Source organism: Lissotriton vulgaris, chromosome 1_1, assembly GCF_964263255.1.
Source record: "Lissotriton vulgaris chromosome 1_1, aLisVul1.2, whole genome shotgun sequence".
Taxonomy (NCBI): Eukaryota; Metazoa; Chordata; class Amphibia; order Caudata; family Salamandridae; genus Lissotriton; species Lissotriton vulgaris.
In genome coordinates this window covers 2024125369-2024146969 of record NC_141685.1, presented here as the reverse complement: position 1 = coordinate 2024146969, position 21601 = coordinate 2024125369, and the positions used below count along the sequence as shown (strand labels likewise).

Here is a 21601-nt window from a genome sequence, read left to right as displayed (position 1 = left end):
AGCATAGTGGCCATTCTCATTTAGGTTTTAATGTTCATGTGCCACTGGACAGTTAAAATCATTACATTGTAATAGTCAATTTTTGCAATCATAAAGGTAATAAGAGATAAAGAACAAACTCCCCTGGCTGCTTATTACAGAAGAAACCACACAAACGTTTCTAGTGTTTTGTTGGATATCTATCAGCATAATGAGCTCGATGAGAACCTAAATATACCAGAGGATTATTTCCCAAAACATATTAGGATCGATAGATGAGGTGCTCTCCTTCTTAAAAAATAAAGATATTGGGAAAAGATCCACTTTAGCGGACTAAAAGATCCTGATATCCCAGCCAAGGTTACCAGATGTTGTCCCCTTAATTCTTAAATTATTGATTACGCAATTACTTTTAAAACGACTTTTCATCAAATGAAAAAAATGTCTGTAACAAATACACCATAGAGAGACCATGCACTCCTTCTTTCAATTATAAAATTAGCATCCAATAGTGTAAGTGACTGGTTCCTGGATGTGAATCCAATCTTGATGCTAAAAAACAATCCTTTACTGTGGGCCACATTCCTGGTACCCTTATTTGAAGTTTGTTTTCCCACCAGTTAGTTGCCAAATTCCTGGCAAGGGAGCATCGTCGTCCCCCTGCACAAGAAAGGGAGTAGACAAGTCCCCGGAAATTACCATCAAAGTGCACTACTTGACACTATAGGAAAAATCTTTGCCATTAGTATATTGGACCATTTGGAGAACTGGTCACAGGATACAAAAACTATTCCCCTCGAACAATCTAGCTTCAGAGATAATCAGTCAGTCACAGACAATATATCAGTTTTTATTAGAAAAATATGTTCTTCGAAATAAGACATGTGTATATGCTGGTTTTACTGACTTTTCCACTGCATTTGATTCAGTCTATATGCTGACTTTATGACTGAAGATGTCTGCTTTGGGGATAACAAGCGACTTATAATCTTCAACATGATGTAAAATTATTGGGGATGTTAAAGACCTTTCCACCCCTATCACCACTCTTAGTCAGTTAAAACAAGGTTGTGTGTTAGCACCCTTCTTATTTTCACTTTACCTCTCTGCTTCCCCAATCCACCTTTGGGTTCGAAAATATTACCCTCTAAAGTCTGTTTCTCAGGTTCTACATACCCTCTTGTATGTGGATGATATACTTTTATTTGAGCAGACTACGTTAGGTCTCCATACACATTTGAGGGAGGATTACATAGGGATGTACAGAAGCATTTATTTAATGATTAATATAACAAAAACAAACATTTTGGTTTTTAGGGTGAAGAAAAGAGCTCCAACATACAACAGGTAGCTGGGTAATGAAAGGCTGGAAGTAGTTAACAAATACACCTATGTAAGTAGAACCTTTTCCAGTCATTTAAGGACTAAGTTGCATTTTATAAATGTTAGCAATAAGCCATTGCGCAAGAAAATTCCTTGCAGCTTTTATATAGTTTATTTAATAAACTAAAATTTTAGTTTGATAAAACTAAAATTCCCCCAACATCAATTTACTCATTGGAGCACACCCCAATTGGATCTTGGTCATTTTTAAATACTTGCAAAGGAACAATTTTAAGAAACGTTTGCTTACTAAGCTCATCTCTTCCGGTACAGTTTTTCAGACTAGCACTTGGCATAGTTGGGGCATTTGTGCAGGCTTTAGCCAACATAATTTGTTGGGGATATAAACTACTTCATGCTAATTCCTCTCTGAGGTCACTTCTTAAGACTGAAGTTATGCAAAACTCACTCAGTCTTTAAGAGAATTTTCAACAGAGCCTTGGAGTACTTTGAATGAAATATGGGATTGCTAAGTGGATGGTCACCAAGACATCTTCGACTCTTCCTTAGATCTCAGTCTTTGCGACTTACTTATACACTGTACATGGGTCAATGTACTCCTTTGAAATTCTACAACACATTGTGTATTGACATATTATTATTATTATTATTAGGGAGTTTTGTAAAGCGCCTGGTTTACGCCCAAGGCGTGTCCCCGCGCTGTGGTAGGTAGGGTGTCCGTGAGCAGTCAACAGTGATTAGCGTCTGAAGAGATAGGTCTTAAGTTTTCGCCTGAACAGGGTTTCCGAAAACTCCATGCGTAGTTCCATCGGCAGATCATTCCACCGCTTAGCGGCCAGGTATCTGAATGATCTACCCCCCATTCGTGTTTTCTTTATTTTGGGGATTTTCAGAAGACCTGTGCAAGACGAGCGCAGGCTCCTGGTGGGCTCATACCAGGTGACCAGACTTTGTAATGGGGCAGGGGCTTTTCCTCTCAGAATGCGGTGGCATGTGGCCAAAGCCCTGAATTCCACCCTACTCCTAACCGGAAGCCAGTGCAACTCCTGGAGCGCTGCCCTGGAGGGGGATCTTCTAGGAAGCCTCAAAACAAGGCGGGCGGTAGCATTCTGCAACACCTGGAGGCGGTTTAAAACCTTTTCCGTTGCCCCCAGATACAGCAGATTGCTATAGTCCATGCGAGATGTAACTAACGCATGCACCAGCGTCCGTCGAGCATCAATGGGTAGGAAATCCAGGATCTTCCTCATGGTTTTTAGAATGCCGAAGCATGTCCCCACCACTCGACTAACCTGGGAGTCAAAAGCAAGATCCTCATCTAGCCATACACCCAGATTCTTTGCTTCATGACATGGAGCAGGTACCTCTCCCAGGCAGGGTCCTTTGGACGAACCTACCCATAGCTCTCCTTTCAAATCCCTTGCAGTGTTAGACGTTTTATTATGTCCCTTCATATAGGGAATGTTCTTCTAAATAATGTAACAGCGAGAATCTCCAAATCTCCTCTTTGTGACCTCTGCCATAAAGGAATCCAACTATGTTCCATGTTTAGCACTTATGCCCAACATTAAGAGGTTCGAATTTCCTATAATAAAGAGATAAAATATGGACACACACCAAGTGTTGAAAGACCTGCTTAAACATCTGCCAAATGAACAATTGTGTTCTAAACTGCATACATTTCTTAAATGCTTTTTAACCACATTTAAACATGTTTAAATGTGCACCTTTTTTATTATATACCATTGGTCGTTTTAATTATTGTGGTGATGCTTTTATTGTAATTTCGAGTTGAAGATTGTAGACCGCAGGGGAGGTCAAACGCAATGTTTAAAATAAACTAGACAAAATGATATATGAACAATTCATGGCCCAAATCATGAATAAAAGTAGTAAATCTGCATCCAGAGGAATTATGTTTGTAAATGTAATAATTTGTTATTCACCAATATTCCTAGCGCATGGCTTGACCAAGGATCATGGCGGACGTGTGAGCTCCGCACTAGCCTGCCTTCTATCCTCTGGGATTGTGCAGCTGAGGGCGAGATGGGCAGCCTTGGTGGTCCCTGGGGGTCCCGAGTGCTGCGGGGCGCCCTGTGGCAAAGTTTGCGCATGACAGAGCGGACGATCAGCGCAGCAGCTCTCCGGCTGCGAGAGTGTGCTGCTACAGCCAGTGCTGTGGTTGTGGCGGCAGTGTGGGCCCCTGCCGGCCTGGTCCCACCTCTACCTGGGTCGCCAGGCGCGTGGGCCCCTGCGACCTAGCTCAGGAGGACTGCGGAATGAGATAAGTGCCAGAGTGGGAGGCAGACCGTTTGAAGAGGAGCTGCGTCGCCAATGGCGGAGACCGGGGAATCGGCGGCATACACGGCCTGCGGTGGTGAGCCCGGCCCGTTGCCGGTGTTGAGAGTCTATGCTCCCGGGTGGCGACACCAGGTGCACCATATGAAGTGCATTAGTGGGCCTGGTGAGTTCCGCATTGGTAAAGCTGCCTACTCTGGTGGTGCAGCGTGACTCTCGCGTGGTGCGCAAAGCGATCCTAGGGCCTGCTGGTCAGCACTGAAGAGGGTCTGCACTGTGAAGGCCTTGGTGTTCTTCTGTTGGCCCTCGATTGGTGTGGCACTGCCTGACTGCACCGGGGAACCTGCGTGGGACAACTTTAAGGCTACACAGAGGTAATTAAGCATAATCTTGACCTAGCGGTGGCGCACCCCCACCCTCAGGTCTGAAATCGGACGCCAATGACCCACTGGCGAGGCCTAGCGTACTGGATGCCCGCAGCAAGTGGCTGCTGCGGATGGGTTTGCGGAGAGCCCTTTGAGTGCCTGTGTTGGGCCCCGGCAACGGGGGCAGGGAGGTGTGCTATCTTGACTCTGGAGGTGGCGAAGGATATTGGTGAAAGTGCGTAGTGAGCGCATCTGCCCCCTTGGGCTGGTGTTTGTGGGGGCCCGCCACTTCTGCCTAGCTAGATAGAGTGGCACCCTACACGGGACAGCTCGGGACTTGCGTCCTGCACCAACGGAGGGTTGCTGGGACATTGTTAGCAGCTGGATCCACGAGACAGGAAACCGGAAATCAGACCTACCGCGTGGCAGATATTTGGCCTGTGACGTGACAGAGTTCTATACTCCTGATCAGACTCTGGGGTGAGTGACTGTTGGCCTTTGGATGCGGAGGATAGCGGGGGGCAAAATAGACCTGCTCCGTGCATTACAGCGACAGCTACGCCGGAGTGGGCGGCCCTTACAGGCCCTGATCTCTTTGGTTGGCGATTATTGATAGCAGGGACCACGTCCGGGATTCTCTGCTGCCATTGGGAAACCTAAGGGTCGCCAGGCCGGCGCCACGCCACGCTGGACCCAGAGGATAGTGCGCAGGAACAGTCACAAACCAACCTCGATGACCCATTCCAAAAGCAATTCAACAAAGTCCTGGAGGCAATTGCAGATACCAAAGCGACCCTCCACCAGGGCATTAATACTATTGTGGTGGGTCTTGGCCTGCTGCGCGAGGAACATACAAAACTATCAGAGAGGGTCAAGTAGACGGAGTCTACCGTAGAGAAGTTGGCACCCTCCCATAGGGCACTGGAGCAGCGGATCGGGGCTCTCACGTACAGAGTGAGTCTTTTGGAACGCAGGGCGGAGGATGCTGAAGGGCGCAACAGAGGAACAATGTACGCAGCCTAGGTCCGCCAGAAGGAACGGAAGGTGGTGATATGGTGGCATTCCTTGAGAACTGGCTCAAAACTGTAGTAGCGCCAACGGTCTCTCCTCCTTCTGCACCCTTGAAAGGGCGCATACAGTGCTGGCTAAGACCTTTGGCGCCTGGGAGACCCCCACGTCCATTGGTGGCCCGTCTGCTTCACTTCCGTGACAGAGACCTCCTCTTACAAAAAGCGAGAGTGGATGCCCCCTCATCATGGGTAATAGTAAAGTCTCACTCTTTCCAGATTATAGGTTGGAGGTACAGAGGAAACAGACTTCGTATCTAGAGGTCAAGAGAGCCCTACGTGATGAAGGACTTCAATATTCCCTGATGTTCCGGGCCCGCCTCCGTATCTTCCTGGACGGAACCACTCATTACTTTGATAGCCCTACGGATGCATGGGATTGGTTCGAGGTCTACAAAGGCGAAAATCCTAAGACTGGAGGCCCCAAGAGCACTGAACAGCGGCCCATGGACCAACGGAAAAAGACTGAGCTGCCGCACTCGCAAAGGGACCTCCAAGAAGCCGACTAGCTCACAGACTGAGAAAGAGAGTGTCGGGGCTCTGTGGGCAGTGGTAGACCTGATGGGGGGCCAGGGTCCGGCTCCGGGTGCAGGGGCCGGTTCCCCTGAAGAGTCGGCTGGCAATGAAACAGACTCCCCCACTGGCGACAGCGTGAAGATGCCTGCGGTTACACCTCGCTCTGCGGAAGATCTTATCTGATGTGACTGGTAACTGAGGGAGACTGTGCTAAATAGAGACTTATTGTTTAAATGTTACCCGCCTCGAGCCTTGTGCTGTGTCTTGTTTATTGCAGGCTGGGGCGCTCTCCTTGATAGGAACATTTATATTCGCTTTTCCTGTGCTCTTTTCTGCCTAGCCTAGCCTACCCCTGTTAAGTGTCTAACTAGGTTGAGGCCTCATCTAGCACATACTTTAACATAAGATGTTTGGGCGGCTTACAGTTGTTGGACTGCCCTGGGATTGGGGAGTTGACCACCTTAGGGGTTTTTTATTGTCGTTTTTATTACCTGCTATGGTTGCAGAGGGGTTGAAAGTTCTAGGCAACAGGTGGATGGGGTGGAGACCCCGGGTACAGGGATGTGTTTTGGTATGATGTGACAGGAATGGCAGGGGACAAACATCATGTACGGTTCCTAACGTGGAACATTAGGGGGATGGGGTCCATGGCAAAGCGACATAAAATTTACTCATATCTGCGGCGTAGGGACATCCACATAGCGTTCTTGCAGGACACTCATTTAAACAGTGAGAAAGCCGGGAAACTGAAACAACGTTGGAGGGGTCAGGTATTTGCAACTACCTACTCAGCTTTTGCCAAGGGGGTATTGATTTGGGTGAAACCAGGAGTCACTTTTGCAGTGCAGAGAACATGGTTGGATGAGGGAGGCAGATATGTCCTGGTGGCTGGGAGACTGGCAGGGCGCAAAGTTACACTTGGAAATATATATGCCCCTAATCAGGATCAGGTTGGCTTTTTGAACATATTTTCAGCTGAGTTGGCGAGTAGTGTACGGAGCAACCTGGTCCTTGGGGGATACTTTAACTGTGTTGCGGATGCTGTAGCAGACCGGTCGCATCCGCCTTTAATGGGGTCCCCGGCTTGTCGAACCGCTCTGGGGTTCTGTGCTTGGATGACACACTGGGGGCTGGAAGATACCTGGTGGCTACAGCACAACAGCTATAGGGAATTTTCATTTTTCTCCTCAGTGCACCAGGTGCATACACGCCATGATATGTTTTTATGCTCCTCTGCCTTTACTAGCATTATCACGCACACAGAATATCTGGGCCGTACACTATCGGACCACAGCCCACTAATGATGGTACATCAACCGCTGGGGCAACGTCCTTGTGCCCCCACTTGGAGACTCAATCCGGCAATGCTAGACAACGACCCGTTTCGGATGTCGTTACATACTCTTCTTGATACGTATTTCCCCATTAATGCCAACACTGCATCCTCTGTCCAGGAGGAATGGAAGGCGTTCAAGTAGGTGGTGCGGGGCCATAATCTGGGACAGGCGAATGGGGCCTTCAGGGAGCTTCGTCAGGAAGTACTCGACTTGGAAGAGAATATTCGTAGGTTGGATAATGTACACCAATATTAACAGGCCCCCTGAAAAGCTGTGGCAAGCAAACATTTCCAGCAGTACCATTGGGGAACCCTGTACAGATGTTGCCATATCACTCAGGCCCCCTCAAAAGAATGGAGACCCCAGTGCAAAACGTATTTGTTCCATGGAGAAAACACCCCGTACACCCCTACCAAATGTAGTAGTCATATAATTGCCTTCCTATTCAGATAGCGGAGTAACTCCTGCCCATGACTGGAGTAAAGCTCCAACGATTTCCAGAGTAGGAAATGGTTGGATCAGAGTTCGGGAATGACCACAAACATCCAATGGGATACAAGAATACAGATTTGTCCATACTCATTACACGGATGTCCACACATAAAACCATTTCTGCCAACCAGGGACCCCTTTGTATATTCCTAGCAGGCATAAAAATTTAAATGGGGCTCTAAACCTGTGTTTACAACAACAATTGCCACTGTGAATCAGACACTTGGAGCTGTATTACAGAAAGTGCCCCAGGGCGCAACATGAGTGTGTGCCTCTGGGGCATTTTGAAATTACAGAAGGGGTTGCAGACGCTTGTACGCCTCTTCTGTACTACTGAAGGCACTGGCGCACATGTAGCACATGTAGCACCTGGCGCACATGTAGCACCAGCACTATTGTTAGAGGGCAGTCCCTCATTTGCATTACAGCGTGACCCCATGCAAATGAGGGAATCACTGACTCTGCCCACGCACCGTATTACCGATGTGGGCACAGATGCAAACATGACTTTGGGAGGCGCACTGAAAGTGTGCCAGAAAAAGGTAGTGCACTCTGTGTGCCCCCCTTATGCAGCCCTCTTGAGGAGTAAGAAGTGATCCCATGGATCACCCAGACAGCTCCCTGCAGGCAGGTGCAGCCAGACACTGCACCCGCCTGCAATGGAATCTCTAATCCTCCTTGAAAGTGCAGGTTGCGGCTTGCAGTGTGAAACACAGGACACTTTTTAAACAGCTGCTCCTTATTTCACTTGAATGAGCTGCCTCTAGGGCAGCGAGAGTTCTCGGTTACCCTTAGAGCAGTACATTCATCAAAAAAGGGCTCATTATCCCTTTTGCGCCCACCGCACCTTCTAACAGGTTGCGCAAACTGGGAAAATATTGTCTTTCAGCAATATGGGCCTTAGTAGTTAACCACTGAATACTTTTTATACATGAAGAACGAGACATGGTAATAAAGTGACAATTTAGAGATACCAAAATGTAATTAAAAGTCATCCTTCAGACTGAATGGAGGAGAAGACAACTCTTGTAACCAGCAATAATATTTCTTCTCTGGGCCACATAATTTCTTAACTTTTAATATGTTCTATTTCATAAATGTTGAGCAAAGTGGCACATTTTTTGCATGTTGAAAGGAGGTTGATGTGTCTACGGAATCATATATCCATGTTGCATAGATGCCACAGGAAAATCTGAAACCTTCATGCACACCATCCTAGACCGCGGGTATATGATCTATATAAACACAAAGAGATGAATATCTCTCCTTCCCATGCAAATAATATTTCCAACAAGGTCTTCGGATAAACAAACTAAGTCATATACAATGTACCACATAAACAACTATAGAAGACCTACTGCAACAAAAATAGAGAAAAATTATTAATTGTGTTCCTCTTGTCACTGCATGCTATTCAGTACTTAACACCAGTACTTTCAGAAAACTTAAATATCCTGTATGAATCTTACAACTACATAAAGACAACCTCCACCTGAGTACCACACCCTAAAAAGCAATAAGGCAAATGGGTTGCCGTCACCACCTCCCCGGGGCTAAATACAAAGAAATGGGGGTCTCACAGACCATTCCCCGAGCCCCGGGGACCACCACCTCCCCGGGGCTATAAATAAAGTGATTAGGGAGGGGTCGTGCGAACCCCCAGGGACCACCACCTCCTGGGGGCTAAGTTAAATATGGAGCGGGGGCCGTGCAGACCCACTGGGACCACCACCTCCCATGTAGGCCGGTGCAAACCCAACAAGAGGGGGCCCCCCCATCCTGGAGCCATACATAGCCCTGGGGAAAGCTAACCCCGGGTTCAGCCCCTGCTTTGTCCTAGGGTGCCCAGCCCTGGGACATAGTTGTTTGCTTTTGATTGGCGGGAGCTTTGACTGCTCCCGCCAAGCAAAAGCAAACATTCCGGTTCCAGCAGATTGGAGCTGTCAAAGTGCTCCCACCTGCTGGAAGAGGTTTTATCTAGAGATGAAACAATTGCTTCTGCACGGAGGGAGCTCTTTTTCCAGCAGCTCCCTCTATGCAGAAGCAATGCCTCCTCCTGCAGGAGTCGGGGAGCTGGCTGGGACAACTGGAGCCTTTAGGCCCGCGACGGTCCCGGGGAAAAAAGCAGAAAGAGGCAAAATAAAGATCAGAAACCAGCAGAAATAGGCAGAATAAAGGTGAGAAATGAGCAGAAAGATGCAAAATAAAATTGAGAAATGAGCAGACAAGAGGCAAAATAGAGGTCAGAAATGAGCGGCAAGAAAAAGAATAAAGGTCAGAAACAAGAAGAAAGACAAAATAGAGGTCGGAAACAAGAAGCATGAGGCAAAACAGAGGTCAGAAACAATCAGCAAGCGCAGATTAAAGGTCAGCAGTGAGCAGAAAGAGGCAAAATAATGGGCAGAATAAGCAAAGAGGGAAAATGGGGGCAGAAGCAAGGTGAGAGGAAGCAGAAAAAGGAGCAGAGGAGGCACAAAACCAAAGGCAGCAGAGGGTAGCAGACTGCAGGCAAGCTGGACAGGAGGACCATCACCAGAAGCTGACACAAGGACCAGTTCCCGTGTGCCCCCCTACTTTTTTTTACCACCCACCCTCTGACAGATCCACTCATACACCTGCACACCCACTCATGCACCCATTGACAGACACACTCAGACATTCCTGCACCCACTCACAGATCCATTCCAGCACTCATTCACCCACTCACAGACCCACTGAGACACTCAAGTTACCATTCACAGATCCACTCAGACTCATGCACCCACTCACAGAACCACTCACTAACGCACCCACTGACTGATCCACTCACTCATCCACTCACAGACCCCCTCAGACATGTACCTACTCACTCACCCGTTTAGAGACTCATCCGTCCACTGACAGACCTTCAAATGCACTCACGGACCCACTCACAGTCCCAGTCAGACTCATAAACTGACTTACAGACTCACTAAGACACTCATGCACCCACTCACAGACCCACTCAGACACTCACGCTTCCGGTCACAGACTCATGCACTCACACACAGACCCACTTAGACATTTACACACCCATTCACAGACCTACTTATTCACACACCCACTAACAGACCCACTCAGACACTCTAACACTGACTCACAGAGACACTCATGCACTCACTCACAAATTCACTGTCAAAGGTTAGCGGTTAGATTTAGGAAATAAAATTTAAAAAACATTAGAAATTCACTTTTAGTTAGGAAACAACATTAAAAAAACTATGAAATTAACTGAAAAAAATCAAAGGTTATAGGGACATTATATGTAGGCTCAGATTTCACTCGTACAAAATCAGTGAAATTCTGCAGTTACAACCCCGCACTGCTTATGACATCACATATTATACCGCTCATGACATGGACAGTGACATCACTCTCAAATCTCAAATGACATCACTGATGACATCATCCTCAGAAGCACTCACATACCCACTCACACCCTTCTACAACCTCTCATACAGCCACTCGCACACCCACACAACCATTCACCTACCCATTCACAGACCTATACAAGTACTTTCACAACCACATACTAATCCAGAGCCACTCGCATACCCACTCACTCACTCATACAGCCACTGGCGCAACCACTCACTCATACAGCTACTCATACGAGTCACTTACCCATACAGCCACACTCACACAGCCACACTCAACAATACATCCACTCACACACCCACTCACTAATACAGTCTCTCAACACAACCACTCACTCACCCATGCAAGCCATCACACAACTACTTACATACCCATTCACACATCCATACAAGCGCTCTCATATCCGTTCACTCTCCCATACAGCCACTTCCACACCCAATCCCTCACTCATTCAGCCATTCATAATATAACATGTATTTGTAAAGCGCAACAGGGCATCTTGGTGCTGAATAACAGATAAACATCTCAATGTAACTCATTTGATCAACCACACAAAGGATGAAAGGCTGAGTGGAGCTGCTGGGATTTTAACCTGTGACCATGAGGTTGAACGCAGGCCCCTGCAGTGGATGCATTAGTACCTACCCATACAGCCATTAACTCACAGAGCCACTAATACCTGCTCACCAATACAGCCACTCAAACAGCCACTCACTCACCCACACACCCATGTATACACCTGTGCAGCCACTCACACACACATACAATCACTCACACATGTATACGCACAGTCACTTACATAATATATGTTCGAAGTAGTATCACTCAGTAGTGCACCTACTATACTAATCTAACTTTTGTAGTAGGTTAGTATATATCTTTAACACGCAAACTCTTAGAAAACACTTACACTAACTGGATGATGTCATGAGTGATGCCATATGAGATGTCATGAGTGATGTCACTGGACATGTCATTAGTGATGTAATATGTGAGGTAATGAGCAGTGCATTGTGATGCCATACGTTATAGTTACCTCAGCTAACAGTAACGGCAAAATTTCAGGGGTTTTGTACAAGTGAAATCTGAGCCTAACTATAATGTCCCGGTAACCTTTGTTTTTTTCATTGACATATATATATATATATTCTGGGGTTTTGTGGAATTACTGGAGTGCATCCAGATCACCGGTAGTGCAGGATTGAAGTAATACCACAGATTCCTCGTTAAATGTTACCCAACTCAACGCAACTCATTTGATCAACCACACAAAGGATGAAAGGCTGAGTGGAGCTGCTGGGATTTTAACCTGTGACCATGAGGTTGAACGCAGGCCCCTGCAGTGGATGCATTAGTACCTACCCATACAGCCACTAACCCACAGAGCCACTAACACCTGCTCACCAATACAGCCACTCAAACAGCCAGTCACTCACACACCCATGTATACACCTGTGCAGCCACTCACACACCCATACAATCACTCACACATGTATACGCACAGTCACTCACACAATATATGTTCGAAGTAGTATCACTCAGTAGTGCACCTAGTATACTAATCTAACTTTTGTAGTAGGTTAGTATATATCTTTAACACGCAAACTCTTAGAAAACACTTACACTAACTGAATGATGTCATGAGTGATGTCATATGAGATGTCACGAGTGAAGTCACTGAACATGTCACGAGTGATGTAATATGTGAGGTAATAAGCAGTGCATTGTGATGGCATACGTTATAGTTACCTCAGCTAACTAGAACGGCTAAATATCAGGGGTTTTGTACAAGTGAAATCTGAGCCTAACTATAATGTCACGGTATCCTTTGTTTTTTTCATTGAATATATATATATATATAATCCTCAAGTTGCCGTAAGCATCGAAAAGGCACACTGCATTGCTCTGCCATCCAGCCTAATCATGCTGCCTGCTTACGTTCTCTGTCATCTGGTCAGGGCTTAATTTGAGCCGGAGCCTGCCGGTGCTCAGCACCGGCACTTAATTATGGGGGCCGGGTCTATCACGGGGCATTAAGTGCACCTGTCCTCCTGCCTCAGAATTACATTTTTTTAAAGTCGTGACTCGTGCGTGTCACTGCGCACTGACTGGTGACTCGGTGAGTGACTCTGGCACACACAGAGAGCGTGCGCTGCTGTTGTGATTCATTTACTTAGTCTTCGATGATCATCATGCATCATTCACTTGTGTACTTACTGCTGACGTCACGTGCCTGCCTGCTGCTGAGCTGCTCCCAGTTTACAATACTCTCTCTCTTCCCAGTCCTGTCTCTTCCAGGCCGCGGCGCGGATCAGGGCCCCAGTGGGCGGGACACTGTTGAGTGTTGCAGTTGCAGGGGCCAGGGCAGGGCACTGGGCAGGGCTTTGCTGCGGGGGTTGGGGCTGTGCGCGCCAGAGGAAGCGACACATGCGCAGATTGCATGTTGCACGCGCATTTTCTCTGCCCACCGCGCCCCAGCATACCCGCACCCCTCTCCCTGGCCCTCGGCGAGTATCTGCTGCTCTGGTATTCCTTCGCCGCCCAAAGTTGCTGGACTCGGAGTTGGGAGCGCATCCATCCGATTCCGAGCGCTCAGCAGGTGAGGAGGGCGAGGCGCGAGCCGCGCGACTAGCGAGGCAGGGCCTGGCGCCCTTACACTAGTATAGTGGTGATTACAGTCCTCCTGGGTGATTAATTAATTTACTGGTGGTGGTGGCCAGTCAGGTTTTTAAAATCATCCTGATTGGCATTGGTCTACCCCGACTCTACCTACCACTGCGGCCCGGTGGGGCACAGGATTACGTTTTAAAAATCAATTAATTGTTGATGATTGGTTGGTCGGTCGTTGGTGAGGAGGGCGAGGAGCGACTCGCGAGGCAGGGCCTGGCGCCCTTACACTAGTAGCGGTGATTACAGTCCTGGGTGATTAATTAATTTACTGGTGGTGGTGCCGGTGGCCAGTCAGGTTTTTAAAATCATCCTGATCATTGGCATTGGTCTACCGACTCTACCTACCACTGCTACCGTCTACGAGCAGCGCCTGGACAAGATGGGGCCAGGGGGTAGGCCGGCGCCGGCCGAAATAAATAAATAATCCTCATGATGAGGCGAGCAGCGCTTTTGCAGGCAGGTGAGGCGAGGCAGCACTCAGGCAGGGCTGGCACTGGGCAGGGCCTGGCTGGGCCCGGCGGGGGACAGGATTACGTTTTAAAAATCAATTAATTGTTGATTGGTTGGTCGGTCGTTGGTTATCATGAAGATTGGCCTGGGAATGATAGGCAGGCGGCGTAGGCCGGCAGAGTCAGACATGAGACATCAGTCACACATATATAATGAATTAACTAATAAATCTGCGCAGGCGAGGCCTACAGATTTACTTTTTTTGTTCATGGACGTCCGGTCACACTGCCTAAATGTTGTTTCTGATGCCCTGGCTACTGGTACTTTGTTGTTGCTGCCAGCAGTGTGCACTGGCCATTTGTTGCGCAGTTGCGGGCTGCCTGGAATCAGTGCAGGATGCAGGCCCAGGGCAGGATTCGGTTTCGTTTTCAGGGCAGGTCGGGCGGGCACGCTCATAAAATCTGTGGGGGTTGGGGCTGTGCCAGGCAACTTGCAAGCACTGCAGGCAGCGTGCGGAAATGTTCTTCTGACTTACTTACACATTAACATTTGCAAAGCAGGGCTGGGGTTTTCTGAAGCAATGGATAGGGCGTGAGCAGTGTGAGAGCAGTCCTGGGTGAGAGAGACACACAAAGCAAGTACACACTGAAGGCAGGAACAATTTATTTATTTATTTGTGCAATTTTATATAGCGCGAACTTTACCCGAAGGTGTCAAAGCGCTTTACATAGGACCCAGTAGTTTCAAACATAAGGACTGAAGGTTACAAGCGGCAAATTTTTGACTTACATAAGAACCAGTTGAAAACATACGGACTTAGGAATACATGCGTTATAAAAAAGGTACAAAGTTTTACAAACAGAAAAAAATGCAAATGAACAAGAGATAAAGTCACACAAAGAGGAGATAAACTCTAGGCATATACTAGTGATATCTCTATCTACTTAGGGAGGGGATACACATGGATATACTCAGGAATGGTATATGGTGCAAGGTCTAAAGCAAATACCATTGATTAGAGTTATTACAATAAGTCAAAGAGCAGAGTTCCATAAGTGTGGATGCAGTAGTCACAGCACAAAGGGAGGGTTGGAGGTATGCAAGGGTATATGGCTATGGAGAGAAGGGGAAGCAGAAAAGGGAGGAAACATTTGAGGATCATCCACGGGGAAAAGGGTTAAAGGACGAGGGAATGGGAGAAGGGCTAGAGTCCAGAGAAAACTGTCCGAAAACAGCAGGAAAGTGTCGGCCAGGACAGAGCAAAAAGTCAAGAGGTCCAGGAGAGAAGGTGGGAGCCCAGGTGGCGGGAGATGAAGCTGGAGGCCATCCACAGGCGCGTCTCTAACGCTGTTATATTGCAAGGTGTAGTCAATCATACATCAACTAGGGAGGGAGAGGGACACACTAGAATTGAGAGAAAGTGTCCTTTCAGTTTAAGCGATTTGCATTGCATTAGTGATTTTAGCTAATTTATTCCAAAATTGTGCTTTAAATGCACTTTTGAGTTAATCTTTTTCAAAATGTTCACAGGGCAAGAGACCCTCCTATCAAAACCTTACTATGAGGAAGGCTTCCTTGATGAAATTCGGATCAGCCAGATATATATTACCTCTGACTTTTAGCAGAGCCAGTTGAAAATGTGGGTGGGGCTAATATAGTAAGTGGGTGGAGCCAGTGGATGAAGTGGGCGGAGCCAGAGAAAAGTAGGTGTGGCCTCTGCCAAACATTTGAGCACCTGCACTTCATATTTTACAAATTAAGCACTGCATCTGGTTAGTTATGCCAACGCGTTTCAGGGCCCACAGCCCCTTCTTCCTGGGCATGAAATAGCACTCCTGAGACCTGCATTGATTGTTGACAGCTTTATTTCACCTCATCCCCGCCTCCCGTGGCCACGCGATTGATGCACTGTCCCTCGGTGCATGAAGTTTTGCATGCAGGTTGTCAATCTCCTTTAAGTAAGTTCGATCGTGCTTTTTTCCAAATTTAAATTCTATTATGTCCTCTTAGTGAGTCACAGTGAATGACGGCAGGCTTCATATGCGTATTTGAGCATTGCGCTGATAACAGTCCGGAAAGGTTCTGAACCCCAGCCTCGTTGAGCCGGTGATTGACATATTCTCCAGCTACCGATGGTGCTCTTTTCCACGGACGGGCCGCCGGTTTTTCCAGAACACATATGGAGCATTTTGAATTCTTGCACTGGTGGTGTATTTACGGCTTTTGAACTCTGCACTGCCGTCCAAATGGATTATGGGCCTTGTAGTCTGGTTGAGAAATAACAATCACCCGGTGACCGACATTAGAGTCGGACACAAACACACTTTGTGTAAATAAAGCCCCGCAGTGCTGCCACTAATTTCATGAATTTGAAGGTGTTTCTCAGTGCACTCAAACACGCATTTGCAAGTGACAATCTAAATCATGTTCGATATTGTTACCAGAACGTTTTTTTCCATTTGAAATTTGATTTGTCCTGACACACAATTGTTCATAATTTATGCAGCACGACCTCATGCGATTCAAGCATATTTTAAATCATTTTTTAGATCGAATGCAAAACGAAAGGGCATTTTATGTTTTTACAGAGAGTTGGCGCCACAATGTTAAATACCCAAATACCCTCGCTAGTCATTTTTGACAAGCTTTTATCGAGAGCAGGAAATATAACATTGTATCTTTTCTGGGCCTATATCAGCAGGCACACTATGTTTAAATGCTTGTTGTAACTATGTGGAATAATGCACTATGCTTTTATTCTTAGGTATAATCATGTTGCATTCAGCATTTTAGTTAGTAGGCAATTAGAATGTTTTGCCAGTGACATTTTCTGTTTAAGATGTAATGGTCAAATAGCAGTAATTAGCATTTGATTATAACTACATAGTCTGTCTTCTGTGCCTATCCATTTTCAAATGGGGGGAAGGGGTATTTAACTGGGATTGTTGATGTCGCCAATCAGATTGATAAAGGTTGCTGTGCAGCCGAAACGCGTATCTGATCTAATGCGGGGTCGAGGGAGACATGAAATACAATAAATGAGCCATATTCCTGCCTACCTCGAGTACATGCCTCTTCTTCATTGGAGTTGGATGTTTCTTTTGATTATATATATATATATATATATATATATATATATATATATATATATATATATTACCACAGCTTCTTCTTCCTACGATTAGTAGACAAAGACACGGCACAGCAACAGATGATTTCTTCGCGTTTTTTATTTACACATCAAGTGCAAAAAGAAAGTGCATCAAATGGACGGTCTATGCGTTTCGGCTCCTGCCTTCAACTGGACCATCGAGTATATATATTCTGGGTTTTTGTGGCATTGCTGGAGTGCATCCAGATAACCCGGTAGTACAGGATTGAAATAATCCCACAGATGCCTCGTTAAATATAAAAACCTCCATCTCTCCTTCTAGAAAAGGCTCAGACTCTAATCTCTGGGATAATGTAATTATTAGAGAGAGAGCACTTGCAAAAACGTGAACGCGTTTCAGCTGTTAACACAGCCTTTGTCAACTTTGGTTTGGTTGGAAACGTGTTCTGTCTTTATAATAAATGGCATTATCCCAGAGATTTCAGTGCAAGATATATATATATATATCCCACACTCGAATAATGCCATTTAATACGGAGACAGCACCATCCATATTCATAACATCCACTGTATGCCTTCCACAGGACATGATTTAAACTATAAAACACAGGTGGAAAAAGGATCCATGATGATTGCAAATAAGGAAAAGGAAGCAGGAGTATACAGGGGCAGAGGCCATTGAATGGCCTTTGTTAGGGGTAGAGGTGAAAGATAATCTTAAGAAACCAGTCTTGGTTGAGGTTCCATCTACACCCTCTGAGTTAAAATATTAGGAGGTATTTGCTGATGTCTTTCAGGGCTTGTTTTTCCCAATTGTGGGTGGAATAACTTGTAATGCTATGTAACGAGTGGAGGCTTTTTATGAGAAAGTAAATTCGGCTTAACAGAAGAGTAGATATACAGAGCCACCTCAGTGCAGCCAGAAGCACAGCTTCACCAAACAACCATCAGAGAATGTAAATAATCAAACATGCAGTAGAAATTCTACCAGAGCTCCCTGCCGAGGAAATACCCTTTGTCGAGTAAAATATGAATGTACTACATATTATCTCCCTTTTATAATGAAAAACACTACACACACTATATAGCCCTTAAACTAAACAAACTAGCTAAGAGAAACATCAAAACACCCAAACCTGAACAAAACCTGCCGCAATGTTCTGCTCAATGCATGATATTTTCATGTAAACTCACCCTGCTGCCTCATCAGCACCTTTTATCACTTTACCCTCCTGGCTGATAGTCCACCAGTGCCTTCACTATCACCACATTCCCACACCCTTTCTCAACCTTTGCTGGTTAACCAAACTTGGAGTCTCTCTTCCTGACCTGATGAGGCTTTTTGATCCTGACTAGATTACTACCGGGAGATGTGACCCTTCTCACCCACTCATGTAATTCTTGGTTCTTGGTTGTTCTCCACTCCCTAGAACAATGTTATTCAAATCTTCCCTTTGACATCCACCCAGAGAAAACTTTCAACAAAGCTAGTCTTCCCCTTAGCAGCTGAAAAGAGTAAACTTTGTTACCAGAGTGGGGAGTGGTCAAATAGGGCCACAACATGGTTGCACATTACAATCATTCCTTCATGTCCACTGGAAACATTCATTCATGAGCCTGTTCATATGCTTCACTTGATCTGGTGCATGGTACTGAATACTCTTCAAATGTGTCACACAAAATTACTCCAAGAAAGAAACCATTTCGCTGCTGACAAACTGACACCCATTATCCAAAACCGAAAACTCTGGGAAACCGTTCGTTATAAATGCATCTTTGAGAAGTTAAATGACTTCTACGTATTTGATGTCAGAATAATACCTTACTTCTGGCATTTGCTGAACCAGTCCATCATTTCCAAAGCAAGGCATCACTGTGATGAGAGTATGCTAAAAGAACTACTCCAATCCTGTTCCAAAGTCCAACAGATAGGTCTATAGGCTGTAACGGTGGCATGCTAACCTTAACCCCTTCCGTGCGGGGGTAATTCCCCCGCTGTGCTGGGGGGAAAGGGGGGCGCGTGCAGCGCCCCCATGCTCATGACAAGCTCAGCTCGTCATGAGGCACGGCGCTCGTGTGCAGCTCGTCATGACCACACCCGTTCCCGTGGAATGCTCAGCACAGCAGGGGAATTATCCCCGCGTGTGAGCGTTCCACGGCTCATGACAAGCTGAGCTCGTCATGAGCACCGGAGCGCCGTGCCTCATGACGAGCTCAGCTCGTCATGAGCATGGATGAGGTTATGGGACTTATACCTTGAACTGCAACACATACACCCCTCGACACACTCCTCTATATCCCTCGTCCACACTATGCCGCCAAAAGACAGCTTGAGTCTGTGCATCATAGCTCTTCCCAAATGCCTTTAACGAGCACGGCATTAATTTCTCAATGTACAGACCTATCTCCTTGCACAAGGACACCATCTTCAACAGTTCATCAGTTACAGTGAAAAAAAAGAGTAAAAACTGACATGTAAGTATCTTACCTTGGCTGGGTTTATGCCTTACTCCCTTCAGGTAGACTGCCACCACTAAGCAATCTGGCACATCACCACAGAGATAATCTTGATCCTCTTCTGAGAGCATTCTATATAGTTAATCTTGGCCCACAGAATGTGGGCAATACTGAATTGGTACTGGAGTAACTTATAGTCTAGGCGAGCAATTCACACAGTTGGACCCTGTACCTTGCCTCCAGTCAAAACGTAAATGAGCGGTCAAAATGTGAATTTCCTTCCCCATATAGAACACCAAACCATTTTAATGGCCTATTAGCATACCAAGAGCTCTTTTTTGAATACAGAATAATGTCATTCTGCATCCCTTCGAACACGCGACACTAAGCTTACTGGTGCATTGTTGTCGCCATTCCATTAGTGAATACAGTCGCCAGACTATAACTGCTAGTATCTACAGTGATAATTCAGGGCAATGCTGGATCGTACGGTTTCAAAGGTTTTGCATTCATCATCTCCCTCTTCACTTAATCGAACACTTTCAGGCAATCTTTGCTACCTTCTTTTTGAGGACTCTGCTCAAATGTCCCTTGGGTTGCATAATTTGGTACGAACCATGCGTAGAACTGGCACAACCAAAATAAGTTTAAAATCTTCTTTATCTTTATACAGAAAACTATTTCCTACTGCCTTAACTAAACTAGGTCTTAGATTCACCTTTTCCTTAGAAACAATGTGACTTGTTTCAGGAATTCACCTTTTTCTCTTTTTTACTATTATTCCATGTTTCTGAAAAATGTCAAATCCTTGTATAAATTCTCATGTTCTTCTCCATTCGGGGCATATAGCAAATGGTTTTGAAATAACACTCTGTATATATTCTAGAAAAACTGATACTTAAATTCACTGAAATACTAAGGCTGCAAGATACAAGCCCAGATGGCAATACCCAGAAATGGAAAGGATCAAGAAGGTGAGAAGAATGCAGTAAAATGTCTTGATTCCGCATCCAGCCTAGTGCAGCCAGGAGCAAAGCTTCACAGCCATCACACAGTGTTAAGTATCACATTTGCAGTAGAATCGTACTATAGAATAGACGCACCTAATGTCCGGGTCCAGGACAGTTGAGGTGAAACCATTGGTGAGTAAAATAGGGAGAGACTACAAATGCACTTTTTGTGGTGCTGGAATACCCGAGAAAATCATAGATTCATGCTCCACACTAAATAACAAGCAACATATAATGGGGTCCTAAGTTTTGTTGACTGAAGTGTGCTAAGTGAAGCCTGCATCAAAGTGGATTCTCAGTCGGAGATCTGTAATGCTATATCACTGCACAAAATACCTTATGGTGTAGTTTACTTCTAAAATTGTGCCTGTTAAAGTAAACCTTACGCACACTTCTCTGGGAATCAACCTATTTTAAAGTTCAGTATCCTTAATAAAAAAATATATAAACAAAAACAACACATTGAAGTGTGTGCTGTGTGTGAATTTTGTTCACAGGAAAGACTAACCTGTGGGGGCTGGTATTATGGAACAATTCTCCTTGTTACAGGTCTCCATTGGTGAAGTCAGGAACGTGGTTGTAACTTCAGCATTGTCTGTCAGGAGGTACACATTGAAACAGTGTTGTCAAATAAGTGAAACTACACATCGGACAGAATCAGTATTTATTATTTAAAATACTACAGACAAGCAAAGAAACACGTTCAACGCCGTTGCAGCGTTGCAAACACAACACATTAAGGGTGCAGACCAGTGCTTAAAATGAGCAGGTACTGCTCAGTACTCAGTACCCGCACTTCTATAATTTTAAAGACAGAGTATCTGCACTTCTCATCACTACTCAAAACACTTAATGGGTAAGTATCTGCACTTCTCAGGAGAAACAGGCACTTCTATGTTTTCATTTAAACCACTGGTGCAAACTATGTTATATATAGGCCAATAATGTGGATTCAGTGGTAAGTGAGGTGCCGGTTTGCAAATAAGGCTATTTTTTGAAGTAAGAAATGCCTGTTCAAGCAGTCTCAACATCTGTATGATGAGGGTGTGATTGCCACATGCACTGACCTCTTATTTGACATCTACAAGCAGGCAGACAGACCGGCACA

The 21601-nt window shown here is 45.7% G+C and overlaps 1 protein-coding gene across 5 annotated transcripts in view; it reads right to left on the bottom strand.

The window, feature by feature from the left end:
• ITPR2 (inositol 1,4,5-trisphosphate receptor type 2) overlaps window positions 1-21601 on the bottom strand; it is a 1555333-nt gene that overhangs the window by 169716 nt on the left and 1364016 nt on the right. For 3 of the 5 annotated variants that reach the window (XM_086920227.1, XM_086920233.1, XM_086920236.1), the window contains one exon: window positions 21002-21088. The exons of the other annotated variants lie outside the window; for them this stretch is intronic. In XM_086920227.1, the coding sequence (XP_086776353.1) occupies window positions 21002-21088 (87 nt within the window). The remainder of the gene's footprint in view (window positions 1-21001; window positions 21089-21601) is intronic. 5 annotated transcript variants of the gene reach the window in all.